Genomic DNA, 14,467 nt, shown 5'->3' with positions numbered 1-14,467 from the left:
ATAAAATGCAATTGTGTTCGTTCGTTGTCCGTAGCTTATGCCCACCGCCACCACGGGGCACTCTGTTCACAACGTTGTCATCAGCAAAAAGCTCGCCCACATGCCAAAGTTCTCTAAAACGACATCAGAGGCGGCTTATGGTAGAGAAATTAACATTCAATTCTCTGGCAACAGCTCTGGTGGACATTCCTGCAGTCAGTATGCCAATGCACGCTCCCTCAACTTGAGACATCTGTGGCCAAAACATTTTTTTAGGGTAGCCTTTTATTGTCCCCAGCACAGAGTGCGCGTGTGAAATGATCACACTGTTTAATCAACTTCTTAATATGCCACACCTTTCAGGTCACTAACAGGGTTGTAAACAAATTTGTGCAAAAAAATAATGCTTTTTGTGCATATGGAAAATGTGTGGGATCTTTTATTTCAGCTCATGAAACATGGGACCAACACTTGACATGTTACGTTCATATTTGTGTTCGGGGTAGTTATTTTACACCACTGAGGTCGGGTCGGACATTATGTTTACATTTATAGTGCCAACCGCAATTATTTACCTCTCATGATCATAAAAAAGCCAGTAGACATTTTTAGTTCACATTTTTTAATAACATGGCACAATTTACATAACACAAGTTTAAATGAGGAGCATGCTGAAGATTCAGTCGCTTCTTTTTTTTTGGTCTTACTTTTTTTTTTTTGATTCTAGAAATACTTTTTTAACGTACATGATTAACAGCAAAAAAGGTTTTTCTTGTTAACAATCTCTCTGCAATACGCATTGACTAACCACTACGGCTCTAGTGGACATTTTTAATGTGGGGTTTTAAAAAACACTGCACAACATCTGGCTCTCACAGAGTTTTGAAGCGCACAACTAAACCTTCAGTGGACTACTAAAATAGATCTCTGCTCATTAGAAACAAACTATCCATAGTTTAGACCGTCTTTTTTGTCTTTTTAATTTTTTTTGTAGATACAACAACTTAGGACTTTAATACACTGTTAGATAAACATAACTTATTTCCAAACACATACTGTACACTCCTTTAGAAGGGATAATGTGGTGTATTTTTGTAAATGTGCTGTATTCTCTCCAAAACAAGACTAGTAGTGGGAGTAGTGTGAGTTGAGTTGTTGGGGTAACTGATAAGTAAGGGATCTCTCTCACTTTAAACTGTCTGTTCGGCGACTTCAGGCATTGGAATTCCTCTGAAAATAAAAATAGCTCTATAATAGACATTTTAAGGATTGTCACCACAACTTTGTATAATTTTTAAGAAAATTGTTTTTACGTTTGCACAACCGTTGTACGGTATAGTGTAAATTCTACGAGCACTATTTCATTTCAGTGATATATACATTATTATGGTTTTGTGAGATCTTGGTTGTGGAGAGAATACAGTGTTTTTAGAGTTAGTTGGGGTGGGGACCAGGCTGGCTTTCAGAGTGTAAGCCCAGACATTTGTTGCATAGTTGAATGGGGGGTATGGTGGTCTCTGGTACAATGCTTTTCTGCCGCGTCAAGCAAAAACCAATCAGCAAAAAGCACATTCTACCCTTCCTCCTTCTTAATAATAGTCCTCTATTTACATTTGTTCAAAGTAAAGCTTTCAAAACACCCTTTTGCATATTTGTACCTTGATTTGTTCCTTAAGGAGTGAGCATGTCGACTGTACACATATCTACACACTTTGCTGTCTGTCAATGCATTGAAGTACCTGTACATTCCAAAATGTCTTTGTGAGGGTGCCGTTTCTATGAGCCTACACACCTTCAGGGTATTCCAGGCCGCTTTCTATACAAGAGAACAATACACACAAAAAGCAGGAGCAAACTGGAAAAAAGAGTTTAGTAAAATCTCATTTTTTGTTTACATAATTTCATCCCCCTTTCCCCCCCCTTTTTTTAAAACAAAAACATCATCTGTGGGTGTTTTTCAACCACATATTATTCACAGCTATGGTACAATCTAGTTTTCCCAAAGCTAAGTGCTTGGTGTGAGTTCAGTGTTAGTAATTCTGTCAGACACAGGGTATGGGGCAGAATCTGCCTGTAGTCCAGGGTGAGGCTGGGTTTGCACCCCGCTCCGTTCACCGTGCCTCTATGTCTTTGTGGTTGTGGGCTGACGGTCTGTCTCTGATGTCTGTGGTGAGTGGCATAGTCCGTCTGGGGGATCCTGGCCTGGCACCCAGCGTGGGGATAAGGGGGGGCGGGGCGCTCAGGGAGGCCGTGGGCGGTGTTTTGTTCAGGATACCATTCTGGTGGGCTGCGGCTGCGGCAGCGTGGGCGGCATACGCTGCAGCGGCGGCCGAGGGGCTGACCCTGGAGTAGTGCATGCTGGGTAATCCGGGGGCCATGAGGCCGGGGTGGGGGTGTGGCAGGTGGCCTTCCAGGGCCGGGTGGTGCATGGCGACGTGTAGGCGGCCGTGCTCGTAGTCCTCTCTGAGCATGTGCAGGCGCTCGCGCTCCTCCAGGTGGGCCCGGGCCTCCTGCTCCCGGCGCTGCTCCAGGACAAGAGGGTGGTGGTGGTCGCGGTTAAAGTCATGAGACTCTCGGTCCCTGTAGGAGCGTTCTGCCTCGTAGAGGCGCTGCCCGGCCAGCCGGTGCAGGGGTCGTTTCTCAGCAGCAGTTCCCTGGTCAGAGGGTCCCGTCTGTGGATGTCCAGGCCCCTGTACGGGTCCCTCATGGGGTCCCAGTGGAAGGCTGGGTAGGGGAACCTCTCTGCCCCTGGTATGGGGCTAATGCCCATGAAGGGGGCCACCATTCGAGTCCTCTCGAGGCCGCTGATGCTGTTCATTGGGTGGACGCCAGCCATGCCCATGGGCATCGCCATGGAGGAGGCGGGGTGGGTGTGGAAGCTGGGCGTGGGGGGCACCTGGGGCGGGTGTGGGTGGATGTGAGGGTGTGGGTGAGAGGGGGGCCTGTCCCTGTCCGCAGGGCTGTCCTGCTCCTCTTTCCTCTCCTCCTTTACCTTCACCTCATTGTTGTTCTTCTTGTGGTGCTCGTATGGAGAGGGCAGCTCTCCCTTCTTCTCCATCAGGGCCTCCCTCTCCCCCCTCCCCAGGCCCCCGTTGGGCCGGTCCAGGCTTGTCTGGCGGATGTAGGGTGAGGTCGTCCCTCTGCCATTGGCCTTGTCCTCAGACACCCGCACATCGTGGATGATTGGCGTTGTGTCCTTGTCGCTGTGGTGATTTTCTTTGAGCTTGTGCTCGTCTGTGCCGTTGTCCTTCCAGGATTCGGGGTGCTCCCTGTCCCTGTCTCGGTCTTTGGGCTTGTCCTTATCCCTGGGGGGTTCGCTGGGGGGCAGGTGGTTCCTTGGGGGCTCCGGGGGACGGCTGTGACCCAACAGGCTGATGGGGTTGATGGGGACTGGGGACGGATGGGTCTGGTGACGCTTCTCCATGGCTTCCCTGGATGGACACACACAACAATGGGCTTTAAAGTCATATTTCAATTTGTATCACTAGTTCATTGTTTGTCAGTGGTATAACTTTAGGGTACATTCAGAGTTGTCTCTTCATAACACCCACCTCTCCTTGTCATCTTTGTTGACGGAGGAAGTGTCTCGCTTGTCTGAGTCTCGGTCTCTCTCGTGGGAGCTGACTGAAGCGCTCCTCTCCGAGTCGCCAGGTTTGAGCCAGGGTGGAGGGGTGGGGAAGGAGGGCGGTGTGCGGTGCAGCCGGTTCCACGGCTCGTGATTGTTGCTGAAGTGCTGCTGTGCATTGGGGCTGTCTTTATGGCCAAACACAGAGTTAGGCGCTGTTAGGGATTCAACACACGGAAAGAAGAAAAGACCAAAACACACGTTAAAAGGCATATCTCCCCGGTGTGATGGTCGGTCAACTCTAACGTTAGAATTCCATGAATACCCCAAGCAACGTTTGATTTTCATTTTCAGAATCTGACAGGAAATCCAAATGATTGGTTGTCAAATACACGTATACATTGTTGTCATGGAGATGAAACTCACTTAGTGCTGGGTTTCCAAGCCCACCAAAGGCTGCTGTGCTGAGAGAGGCGAGTCCTCCAAATGAGGGAGGCCTACTGAATGGCTCTGAGGGAGGGAGAGAGAAACAGGCAGAGAGAGAGAGTGGGAGGGAGAGAGAGTCAGGCAGACAGAGAGAGATAGTGGGAGGGATAGAGAATGAGCACGGGAGGGAGGAGAGAGCAAACACAGTCAGCACCCTCTCTATTTTGCTCCTTTACAGTGTCAACCAGCTTCTGACACAGACACTGTACTTCTCAGTGCTCCATACACCCTCAAAATCAATTGAAATGCTACGTTTTTATCTCTTTAAATCAAGTTTGACTTGACTAGGTGGACTGTGTGGGCTGCGCCTTACCTAAGTGAGGTGCAGGGGTGAGGAAGTTGCCAGGGTGGTGGGACGGGTGGCCGAACGGGCCGGCTGACGGGTGTGTAGAACCTGACATGGGAAAGAGAGTTGATGTAAGACATCTTCATGATAGAAAAACTAGATATTCATCTTCCTTAGCTTAGTCATGTGTAATGTAGCTCAAATATTTGATTGTAGCATCATAGCTTCCCTAATGATTTTGAACTGAGATGCAATGTAGGAGAGATAAGCAGGATGCGTCCCTTTTTAGAGGCAAGAGCATTGATCTCAACATGTAATCTGTAACCTATATGGAGACCGGTGCTTTGCCTTGACACGCCATGTTAAAAATAGACCATGGGGCCAGTGGGATTGATCTAGCTCTGTGGGGAGAGGAGGTCCTGGAGATATTGTGTCAATCATAGAAATACAATGACCCATGAGTGTTCCAGTCAAATTGTTCTGGTCTGAAGGGCTTTGTCCCTTCTGGTAATCCAATTTCTATGGTGTCAATCTACCTTTACCCAGGACACTAACCAACTCGCACTCACCTGCTGCTGAGAAGAGCGTGGCAGGACGTGCTAAGTCGTGGGGGTGGTGCATCGCTCCAAAGAGGCTGGGGCCGGGGGGTCGACTCAGGAACTCCGGCTTGAGCCCAAAGTCCAGCTTGTGTGGGTCGACCTGCATCTGCTGCTGGAAGACGCCAGACAGGGAGAAACAGCACATGAAAAACCCATCGCCTACACAGCAGCAGAAGGGTTATCTGAGAGCTAAGGCATGAAGCTGATCGCCGTATGCGAGTAAAGTAACATTTCCTATACTTTCATTGCATATCTGCAAAAGATGGGTTAACGCTCGTGCAAATAAAACATATGTGTAAACAACATTTTCCCTCCAGTACACCACGGAAGATACCACAAGATGGCAGTCCTCTTATAAGACTCTCTCTCAATACTGTCTCTCTCCAGGAGGGGAGCTGGATTATACTACCAATGTAACTGGCTTGGGGCTTAGATGATAAAATATTGGGGTTTAGAGAACCACACTATAGTGAAGCACAACAGACAGTGTTTCTCTACAGTCTGTGAGTGGAAGGAAGTGCAAAGGGGAGGTCTCACCTTGACTTTCTGTTGGTGGTGGTAGATCTGCCAGGCCATATGGACATGCATGGCACACCACTTCCCTGGTTTCTGGACAAACGCAAAACAAGGAGATATGGTTAACCTCAAAGGCAGGATTCTCAAGGACACATTATGGGACGTTTATTTTTATTTTTATTTTAGGGGAGAGAGAACTAAAGCATTCCTACCCTGAGAATGGGCCGAAATGGATCCGTTAGCTAGAAGAGAGAAAGAGGGAGAGTTAAAGAGGGGATAGGGGGGTGAAGAGAGAGGGGGGGGGCTCAGTTACTTTCATGTCTCTCAGGTGTTGTTATTTAGCAACTATGCGTGGCTTCACTATTGAATGCGTGAGTGTGTCCAGACAGGGTGCTTACCCTGGGGTCCTTGTGTAAGAGTGTGTGAGTGTGTCCAGACAGGGTGCTTACCCTGGGGTCCTTGTGTAAGAGTGTGTGAGTGTGTCCAGCTAGGGTGCTTACCCTGGGGTCCTTGTGTAAGAGTGTGTGAGTGTGTCCAGCTAGGGTGCTTACTCTGGGGTCCTTGTGTAAGAGTGTGTGAGTGTGTCCAGCTAGGGTGCTTACTCTGGGGTCCTTGTGTAAGAGTGTGTGAGTGTGTCCAGACAGGGTGCTTACCCTGGGGTTCCTTGTGTAAGTGTGTGAGTGTGTCCAGCTAGGGTGCTTACTCTGGGGTCCTTGTGTAAGAGTGTGTGAGTGTGTGTCCAGCTAGGGTGCTTACCCTGGGGTCCTTGTGTAAGAGTGTGTGTGGGACTGCTCCAGGTCTTGAGGCCACATCCAGTGGGTTAGAAGTCTACAGAACACAGAGAGAGCTCATTGTGAGAGGAGGTATGGGGAGCACCGTCTCTGTCTTTAGTGTGTACATGCACGTTTCCCAAGTCCACTCCCTATTCTGATAACGTATGTTAATTAAGCTGTGTGTTGGACGTCAGAGCACCCTCTACAATGAAGATGTGTTTGTCATGTTCACTCCTTGAATGTGTGGCCCCTACCTTGGGCTGGAAGGCCCCCTGCAGCGAGCCGAATGGCCCGTTCGGAGGGATCACTGGAGGAATGCCGGACACGCCCGGAGGGTAGGAGTGGAACAGCTGAGAACAGAAGAGAGGAGTGAGGATGGGTGTGGTGTTGTTCCGACAGAGGAGAAGGAGCTGGATGAACACTGAGATGAAGGAGGGAGGGGCCATGATGACATGACAGGGTACAAGGGGGCTGGGGGGGATAACATGGCAGACATGATGATGTCACAACAAACCCACCATAACTAGGGATCAACATCCAGACCGCCGTCAGTCAGGTAGCTACAACTGTCCTTAGTGGCTCAAAGTGTTTCACAAAACTAAAACAGTTACACTTTTATAATGGTACTGAAATCACCAGGTATTTACTAAGCACTAACATGGAAATGACACAGTAATAACCTATGAGTTACTTATTAGCCACTAAAACAAATCTACAGTTATTGGCTAGTCTTAGCTAGTGTTGAGAGTAAAGCTGAACTCTCTCACCAGAAAGAATCCTCCTATACAATCACAACGGGTGTCTGTTGAGGCTAAAATAATATACTTCCACATTAATGAACACATTTTAAAGAGGGGTTATCCAGCCTAACGGTGGTGATAGTAGTGAGATGAATTAAGACCAAACTCTGACTAACATGTAATTGCTACTCTGATTCACAACATGCACAGCAGTTGAATGCCGCTGAATAGCAGAGCAGTAATTGAAGGCAGAGGTCAAGTGTGGTGGAGACAAAAGCATTTAGCGGCGCACACACACACACACACACACACACACACACACACACACACACACACACACACACACACACACACACACACACACACACACACACACACACACACACACACACACACACACACACACACACACACACACACTCACTCACACACACTTGGTACAGCCATTGAACTAAATTGAGAATTTGTCCTATTCACTTGAGTAGGAAGGGGGTTGCAATGATTCAGCCAGGTTCCATCGTGTGAATGGTACAGTAGTGAATGAATGAGCAAGCAGGCAGTCGTGTTAGCAGACAGACAGGATGCTGTATTCTCTCAGAGCAGAAGCAGAGGTGGAGGCATGGGAGCTACTGTGTAAATACACACAGAACTACAACATGAACTAACATGGATAGATGGGTGGAGAGGCACGTACTGAGTGTACAAACTACCCCACAAACACAGAGAAACTCACGCTGTGTCTGTAGAAGGGGTCAACTTTTGTTGGGAATTTTTCAAACTGTAGAAGGAAGGAAATAAACAGAACTAAGAACAGGGAAATAATATTCCAGCAGCTAAAGAGAAGCTTAATGATCTACATGTGAGACTGGGCTGTTTAGTGAATCAAGAACTCAGAGGAGCCATTTGACCACATCGTTATCCTCAGCCCGAACAGCCCTTTCCCTGCCTCTCGCGCTCCCATTTCGTGAGCGACTGAAGAGCTCATAAACTATGCAGCTCTGTGTATCCCTGTGTCTCATTTGGGGAGGTTTTAGTGGTTTAATGTGGACCTAGGGAATACATTTCCCCCAGTCAAGTATAAACACTGCGGCCTTAAAAACACTTTCATGTCCTCATTAGCTGCCAGAGCGCTAGCCAATCTGCCTTTGAGGAATATCTTCAGAGCAATGTAAAATACTCTGTGATTACAGTGTGTGTGTGTGTGTGTGTGTGTGTGTGTGTGTGTGTGTGTGTGTGTGTGTGTGTGTGTGTGTGTGTGTGTGTGTGTGTGTGTGTGTGTGTGTGTGTGTGTGTGTGTGTGTGTGTGTGTGTGTGTGTGGTCTTATTCTTCTATCCTTGTGGGGACATTTCATACGTTCCCACGAGGACAAAGGCTATTTTAAGCTTAGAGGTTAAGGTGAGGGTAAGGTTTAGGGAAAATAGGATTTTGAATGGAAATATATTTCAGGTCCTCACAAGGATAGAAAATCAAGTGTGTGTGTGTCCGTTGTCTGGGACCATGGGTGTGTGTGTGTGTGTTAGAGAGAGGGCTGGTGAGAAGGCCTGTATCAGCAGGACAGCCACACAGTGCCTGTAGCCCCAGACAAACAGCGGGGCTCCAAACCCAAAGCATTCTCCTATAATGAAAACTCAACTAACTACAGTACATGATGTCATTTAAGACAGAATGATTAAACTGGTATTATGTTCTCAAATCTGGCACAGAATTAAACAACTCTGCCTTGGGGGCAGTTATTGCCAATTTAGCAAAAGCTGGATTCAAGTTTGGGGTGCCCAAAATATTCCAGAGAAAACACTAGAAAGAGTTTTTGGGAGAAGAAAGGCATCATTGTGGTAAAGAATGGAGAAACACATGGTTACTATTAGAAGGCACGCCACAAAAAAAACTGTTTTCCTCCAGCAAGACTAGGACTACCTTATAGTACCAATACTGTATTAAAACAGCCGTGTTCAAAAACACTACCCTTTCCACCCCATTGTTAATGCATATACACCAAGCACTTTGAGGTTTTTGCTGTAAAAGCTTAATAAAATAAGACATCATCAAACATTGCTATCATTACACCCCCACCTCACCCCCCAGTCCACCGCCCCTCCTCCCCAAAACCCAAAACCCTCTCGGCCCTCCCCGGAGTGGTGTTCTACTTATCCTCACATTTCTGGCTGGGGTACGCACCATGGGGGGTGCAGGGGTTGGCATGATGGCGTGGGAGAAGGGAGTGAAGGTGTGCTGGTGGGTGTGCTGGTGCGTGTGTTGGTGTTGGTGCTGGTGCTGGTGCTGGTGGAGCTCGGTGCGCAGGTAGGGGGGCGGGCCCAGGGAGGCCCCACGGTCGGCGCTCTGCGAGGCGAGGAAACGGTTGTTGAGCTCCTGGCGCAGCAGGTCTTGTTCTGGAGGAGAGAGAAAGGAGAGGGAGAGAAGAGGAGGAAGAGGAGGAGGAAAGAAGAAGACTCATGGTCAGGGCCTGTGTGTGTTTGTCTCTGCCAGATCGGTTCTATAACAGCTACGGAGAAGACGAGGAAGAATACCCATGATAGCGAAAGTGTCTGTTCCAGATCTGTTTTAAGTGAGAGTAACAATATCCATGACAGTGCAGTACAACCATTACAGAGGATCTATGGTGTAAGTCACATGTCACATTAAAACCAAGATAGAGAATCAGGATGATCCGGATGACAACGTCCTTGTATCATCTTCACTATGGGAGTCACACAGGACATTCCTGAACGGAGCATGCTGCTTGAAGAGTCAGCAACGTTACTGCAATTATATGAAAACCTCTAACCACATTTTAGACCAGAGCTGTTCATTAACTGACCGGTTCACAACAGGTTGAGGAGAAATAGACAAATGCATTTAACATGCTTTTCAGAAAAAATGATTCTGTATTGACTGTTTTGATTTTCGGTGAGATGAACACATTTCCTTGTGAAAGTGAGAATTGCTCAGAGCTATACCATTGCTAAATCATGATCCCATTTGATCACAGTTTGGCACGACAGGAGAGGGCATAAGCACTTTCATCACATGGTCTGATTGGAAAGATGGTGTGTGTTGTTTGAGTAACCAACTCAATCAATCAATTAATCAAACCCAACAGAATATAGACAGAGGGAAGGACAGGATGCCTGTCAGCACCTACTGCACTACCATAGACAAATACAGACGGCAGAGTGCAGCTAACACAATCCTGAGTCGTCAGTCTCTGTCTCCTATAAATTAGCACCTAGGTAACCTTATGTCCGTCTCTCTCGCTCCCTGTCACAGTTTGACATGTCTTGTGCTCCACACGCACCTATCATGCCACAAATGACCTGGTTTCTGCCACAACAGCCATGAGAATTTACAGCTTTGCACTTTGTTGTTGTGGTGCAGTTCTCCTGCCAGACCAGGTGGGGGGCAGCCTGGTACATGTGCCTACCTGAGTAGGGTGTCCCAGCGGCGGGGTGTCCTCCGGGGACCGGCAGGGTGCTAGACGTCAGTGGCGGAGGTGGGGGCAAGACTGCTGGAGGCGCAAACATATTGGGGTGATGGGGGTGTGGCGATGACTGCAGGGCGGGGGGGAAGCCGTGGGGAGCAATCTGATTAGCTGGGATGGGCAGGGGGAAGGCGGTGGCTGCTGCTGCAGCGACTGAGCCGGATGGCGGGAGGTGGGGTAGGTGTGGGGACGGGCCAGCGGGGCCGTGGGGCTTGGTACCGCCCGGAGTACTGCTCCGACTGCTGTTAGAGAGAGAAGGACAGAGAAAAAAAAATGATATCACTTCCACATGTCAACTCTTCCCCCTATTTATAGTAGATATGAAGCTCTAATAGACAGAAAGGTTTCACATCCCATTAAATGTTTTGTCATACCCGTGGTATATGGTCTGATATACCTACGGCTGTCAGCCAATCAGCATTCAGGGCTCAAACCACCCAGTTTATAAGTGCAATTATAAACTGGGTGGTTTGAGCCCTGACTGCTGATTGCCTGACAGCTGTGGTATATGAGACCGTATACCACGGGTATGACAAAACATTTATTTTTACTGCTCTAATTACATTAGTAACCAGTTTATAATAGCAATAAGGCACCTCTGGGGTATGGGCTGTTTTCAAACCTCCACGTAAGATCAGCCCTTAGCCGTGGTATATTGGCCATATACCACACCCCTCGGGCCTTATTGCTAAAATAACCACCACTGGCAAACATTATAGAACAGCATCTGTGTTTGAACGCTTCTCTAGTTGAAGGGAAACTTCGGTATATTGGCACTGATGTTCTTTATCCACTTCCCCAGAGTCAGATGAACTTGTGGATACCATGTGTATGTCTCTGTGTCCAGTATGAAGGAAGTTAGCGGTCGTTTCATGAGCCAATCCTACTAGCTTTAGTGCAATGAAGACTGGAAGTCTATGGGTATCTGCTCGCATGCTAGTAGATACCCATAGACTTCCAGTCATTGAGCTAACACTAATTATCATTATCAAACGACCACTAACTTCCTTCATACTGGACACAGAGACATACACATGGTATCCACAAGTTCATCTGACTCTGGGGAAGTAGATAAAGAACATCAGTGCCAAAATCCCAAATGATCCCTTTAAGCAGCTCCAGAGGTACATGCATAAAAAAGGACAGAGCAAGAGAGAGGAAGAGACCAGGCAGAGAGCCTGTTGTTGTGTGTGTGGGTTTCTCCCTCTGAGACTCATGTAGCAGTATCTTAACAAGCTAAGCCCAAAAGCTTATTAGCAGCTGCCGCCTGTCTCCATAACCACCATGTGATTATTCACAGAGGCTGCCAGACCCGTTGGCACACTGGCAGAGGGTTCCAGTCACAGAGCCAGCTCCTCCCTGAGACGGAGAGCCTTCGCTGGGACTGGGGCTGAGTGGGGCTCTGAGGCGGCTATCCTGGAGCGCTGAATTAAAGCACAGTATGCTGCTTGACTATGGGTGGTGGAACAGCTAGCTGATCCATAGAGATCGGTAAAGAGCTGTGACTGGTAGGTAGAGAGCTGAAGGCTACTATCAGCGGATGACAATGTGGGTGGTAAATAAATCCAAGCACTTATCGCTCAGCTGGAGAGGCGGTGGTTTAACTACCCTGGTGAGAGTCAGCGATGTTATTTGGCTGGAGGGTTTCAGCGCATTACTAACTCAAGGTTTGATCTTGCCAATCATTTACATGCTGACATAAGATAAGAGTTTGAATACTTTCAGGTAAATAGACTTGGGACTCACCTGAGGCCGTTGAAGCTAAGGCTATTGCTGTAGGCAGACAGGGGGCGAGGGTGTGGCCCACAGCGTGAGGGAGGGCGATGAAGCCCGGCCTGGCTCTGGCTGGGGTGGTGGGCCGGTAGGGCGGGAGACGGAAGGTGTGGGTGCAGGCTGGCGGTGGGCGGAGGCCGCGGGTGGGGCAGGGGCTGAGGCTGGTGCTGGGGCCTGGGTTGGGGGGGCTGCGAGGGCTCTTGGCCCTGAGCGAGAGGCAGGACTTCAGGGATCTGAGGCCTGAGGGAAGCCTCTGAGCGTGGGGGCTGGTGGACAGGTATCTGGGCCAGACGGGAGCTGGGGGGAAAGGGCTGGGCCTGGGAGGAGGGTAGGGACAGAGGCAGGGGGCGGGCAGCTGCACAGGGCTGCGGGGGTAGGGGCTGCTTGGGAGCACTGGGAGCGGGGGGAGGCACGAGGGCTTCCCTGCAGCTTTCCAGGCTCTTCTCCTGGCTGCGCTCTAGGCCTGACACCTTGGGAGGCCCAGGCCGCCACGCTCCTGGCTGTCATTGGTGGAGACTGCATTGATGCTGAAATCTGGAACTGTGGACAGAGAGAGGGAAACACAAAAAGAGAGACTGGTCAGTACTTCAGTCACAGATACGGTTCATATTGAATCACACAGACTGCTCGCTTCCAAACACTAGACAAACTCTGCTCATTTCTACAGAACAGTCCATTGATAAAGTCCATTAATAGTACGATATACAGGATGCAAGACCTCAACAGAGCCCCTCTACAGTGCTAGTACATGGCAGGTAGGCCCTACTCAGACAGACACTGTGTTGAAGCATCAACAGTCAGCTCCCTGCATGGTGTATGAGCTGGAGCAGGAAGACTAATGGAGGATGACAGTGCATACACAACCAGTAATTAACGTTTCTTTCTGGGCTTCTGGGGGCACGCATGCACGCACACACTGGCTAAATCTCTGCAGAGCTGATGATTGGGCCAGTACCGCAGGGCCGTGGCAGTGAGGCAGGCAGCCTTCTGGAGTTCCACTATAGCAGACTAAAGCCTCTGAGGTGGCTCTCTCTGTAGTGTTGTTGCTAGGCTGGTCCCAGGGGCCCCTGGCCTCATAGAGGAAGACCCAAGGGCCCCAGGGACCGGCCTAGCAGTAATATGACAGAGAGACAGCTTACAGACAGAGAGCAGACCACGCCTGGTCACCTGTCTCTCCGCCTGCCTCTCTCTCTCTCTCTCTTTCTCTTTCTCTTTCTCTTTCTCTTTCTCTTTCTCTCTGTCTCTCTGTCTCTGTCTGTCTCTCTCTCTCTCTCTCTCTCTCTCTCTCTCTCTCTCTCTCTCGGGCTCCATACAAAGCCATCCATTACCAGTAGAATGTTAAACAGGGATTTAAGCACCAGGGCACATGTGACACCATCATTAGGGGTCAGGCCAGATAATGCCTGGCCAGCAGCAGATAGACCAAGGGATCAATATCTATTATCTGCTGTAACAGCTATTGACCACCACTGCTCTCCGGAGAGATGAGACAGTGCAAGACATCTGTCAGCGGGAGAACACAAAACACACACACACTCTGCAGATAAAGTGTATCCTTCTGAACTGGCACACTTTGTCAGATCATTACGACATTTCAACATAGCCTATATCAGGGTTCACCAATAGGCAGCTTTGATTCGGTCCCCCAAGTGTTCTGAGCAACAACATAAACGAGTTACTGTAAAAAATACTGTAAAAACACCAGGGAATCCGCTTCAAGTGATTTTCATTTTGGCAATCTGTTCAGAAGTATTCCCACGCATAATAGAGTGATACACTGTATGAGATCGTATACAAATGTAAGCAAGGTTTGAAAATATTATGCTTTAGTCAAATATATGATCTGTTTGGCGTTCCAGTCTAGTAATGATTTGTAATTATGTTCCGGTCCCCAGACCGTCCGCTCAAGAAACAAAACGCCCAGCGGGTGAATCTAGTTGATGATCCTGGGCTTTATAAAACCTATTAAATACAACGGGAAGGTCCATCAGCAGAAAAATCCTCCGCAAAATGTTTGATTCTAAAACGTCAACCAGGCCACAATAAAATGTGCACAATGTCTGTTTTCTGTAGTCTAATATGGTACTGACTCGCACCACTCAGGCTGTGGCTCTAATGCACACTAACACCAGTCAGTGTCCGTCTATATTCAGACCAGATCCATGCCATAGTCCACGCCAATCTGCCCCGCTCGCCCACGCCACCAACTTCTACAGAGGCTCCTTCTAGGTAGAAAACATGCCTGGAGTAAGAGATGGACAGATGGAGGGCGAG

The 14,467-nt window shown here is 48.6% G+C and overlaps 1 protein-coding gene across 1 annotated transcript in view; it reads right to left on the bottom strand.

The window, feature by feature from the left end:
• Window positions 1-630: 630 nt before the first annotated feature.
• Window positions 631-14,467, bottom strand: part of LOC115105548 (autism susceptibility gene 2 protein-like) — a 540,119-nt gene continuing 526,282 nt past the window's right edge. Inside the window, 15 exon segments of the mRNA XM_029627721.2 lie at window positions 631-2,608; window positions 2,611-3,410; window positions 3,531-3,759; window positions 3,971-4,054; window positions 4,344-4,424; window positions 4,886-5,027; window positions 5,453-5,524; window positions 5,644-5,673; window positions 6,188-6,259; window positions 6,459-6,554; window positions 7,678-7,722; window positions 9,100-9,332; window positions 10,364-10,662; window positions 12,167-12,671; window positions 12,674-12,733. Of these exon segments, the coding sequence (XP_029483581.2) occupies window positions 2,091-2,608; window positions 2,611-3,410; window positions 3,531-3,759; window positions 3,971-4,054; window positions 4,344-4,424; window positions 4,886-5,027; window positions 5,453-5,524; window positions 5,644-5,673; window positions 6,188-6,259; window positions 6,459-6,554; window positions 7,678-7,722; window positions 9,100-9,332; window positions 10,364-10,662; window positions 12,167-12,671; window positions 12,674-12,733 (3,266 nt within the window). The 3' untranslated portion in view covers window positions 631-2,090.

Source organism: Oncorhynchus nerka, linkage group LG22 (genome assembly GCF_034236695.1).
Source record: "Oncorhynchus nerka isolate Pitt River linkage group LG22, Oner_Uvic_2.0, whole genome shotgun sequence".
In the NCBI taxonomy this organism is placed as follows: domain Eukaryota; kingdom Metazoa; phylum Chordata; class Actinopteri; order Salmoniformes; family Salmonidae; genus Oncorhynchus; species Oncorhynchus nerka.
This window is presented reverse-complemented; position numbering and strand designations above follow the sequence as displayed.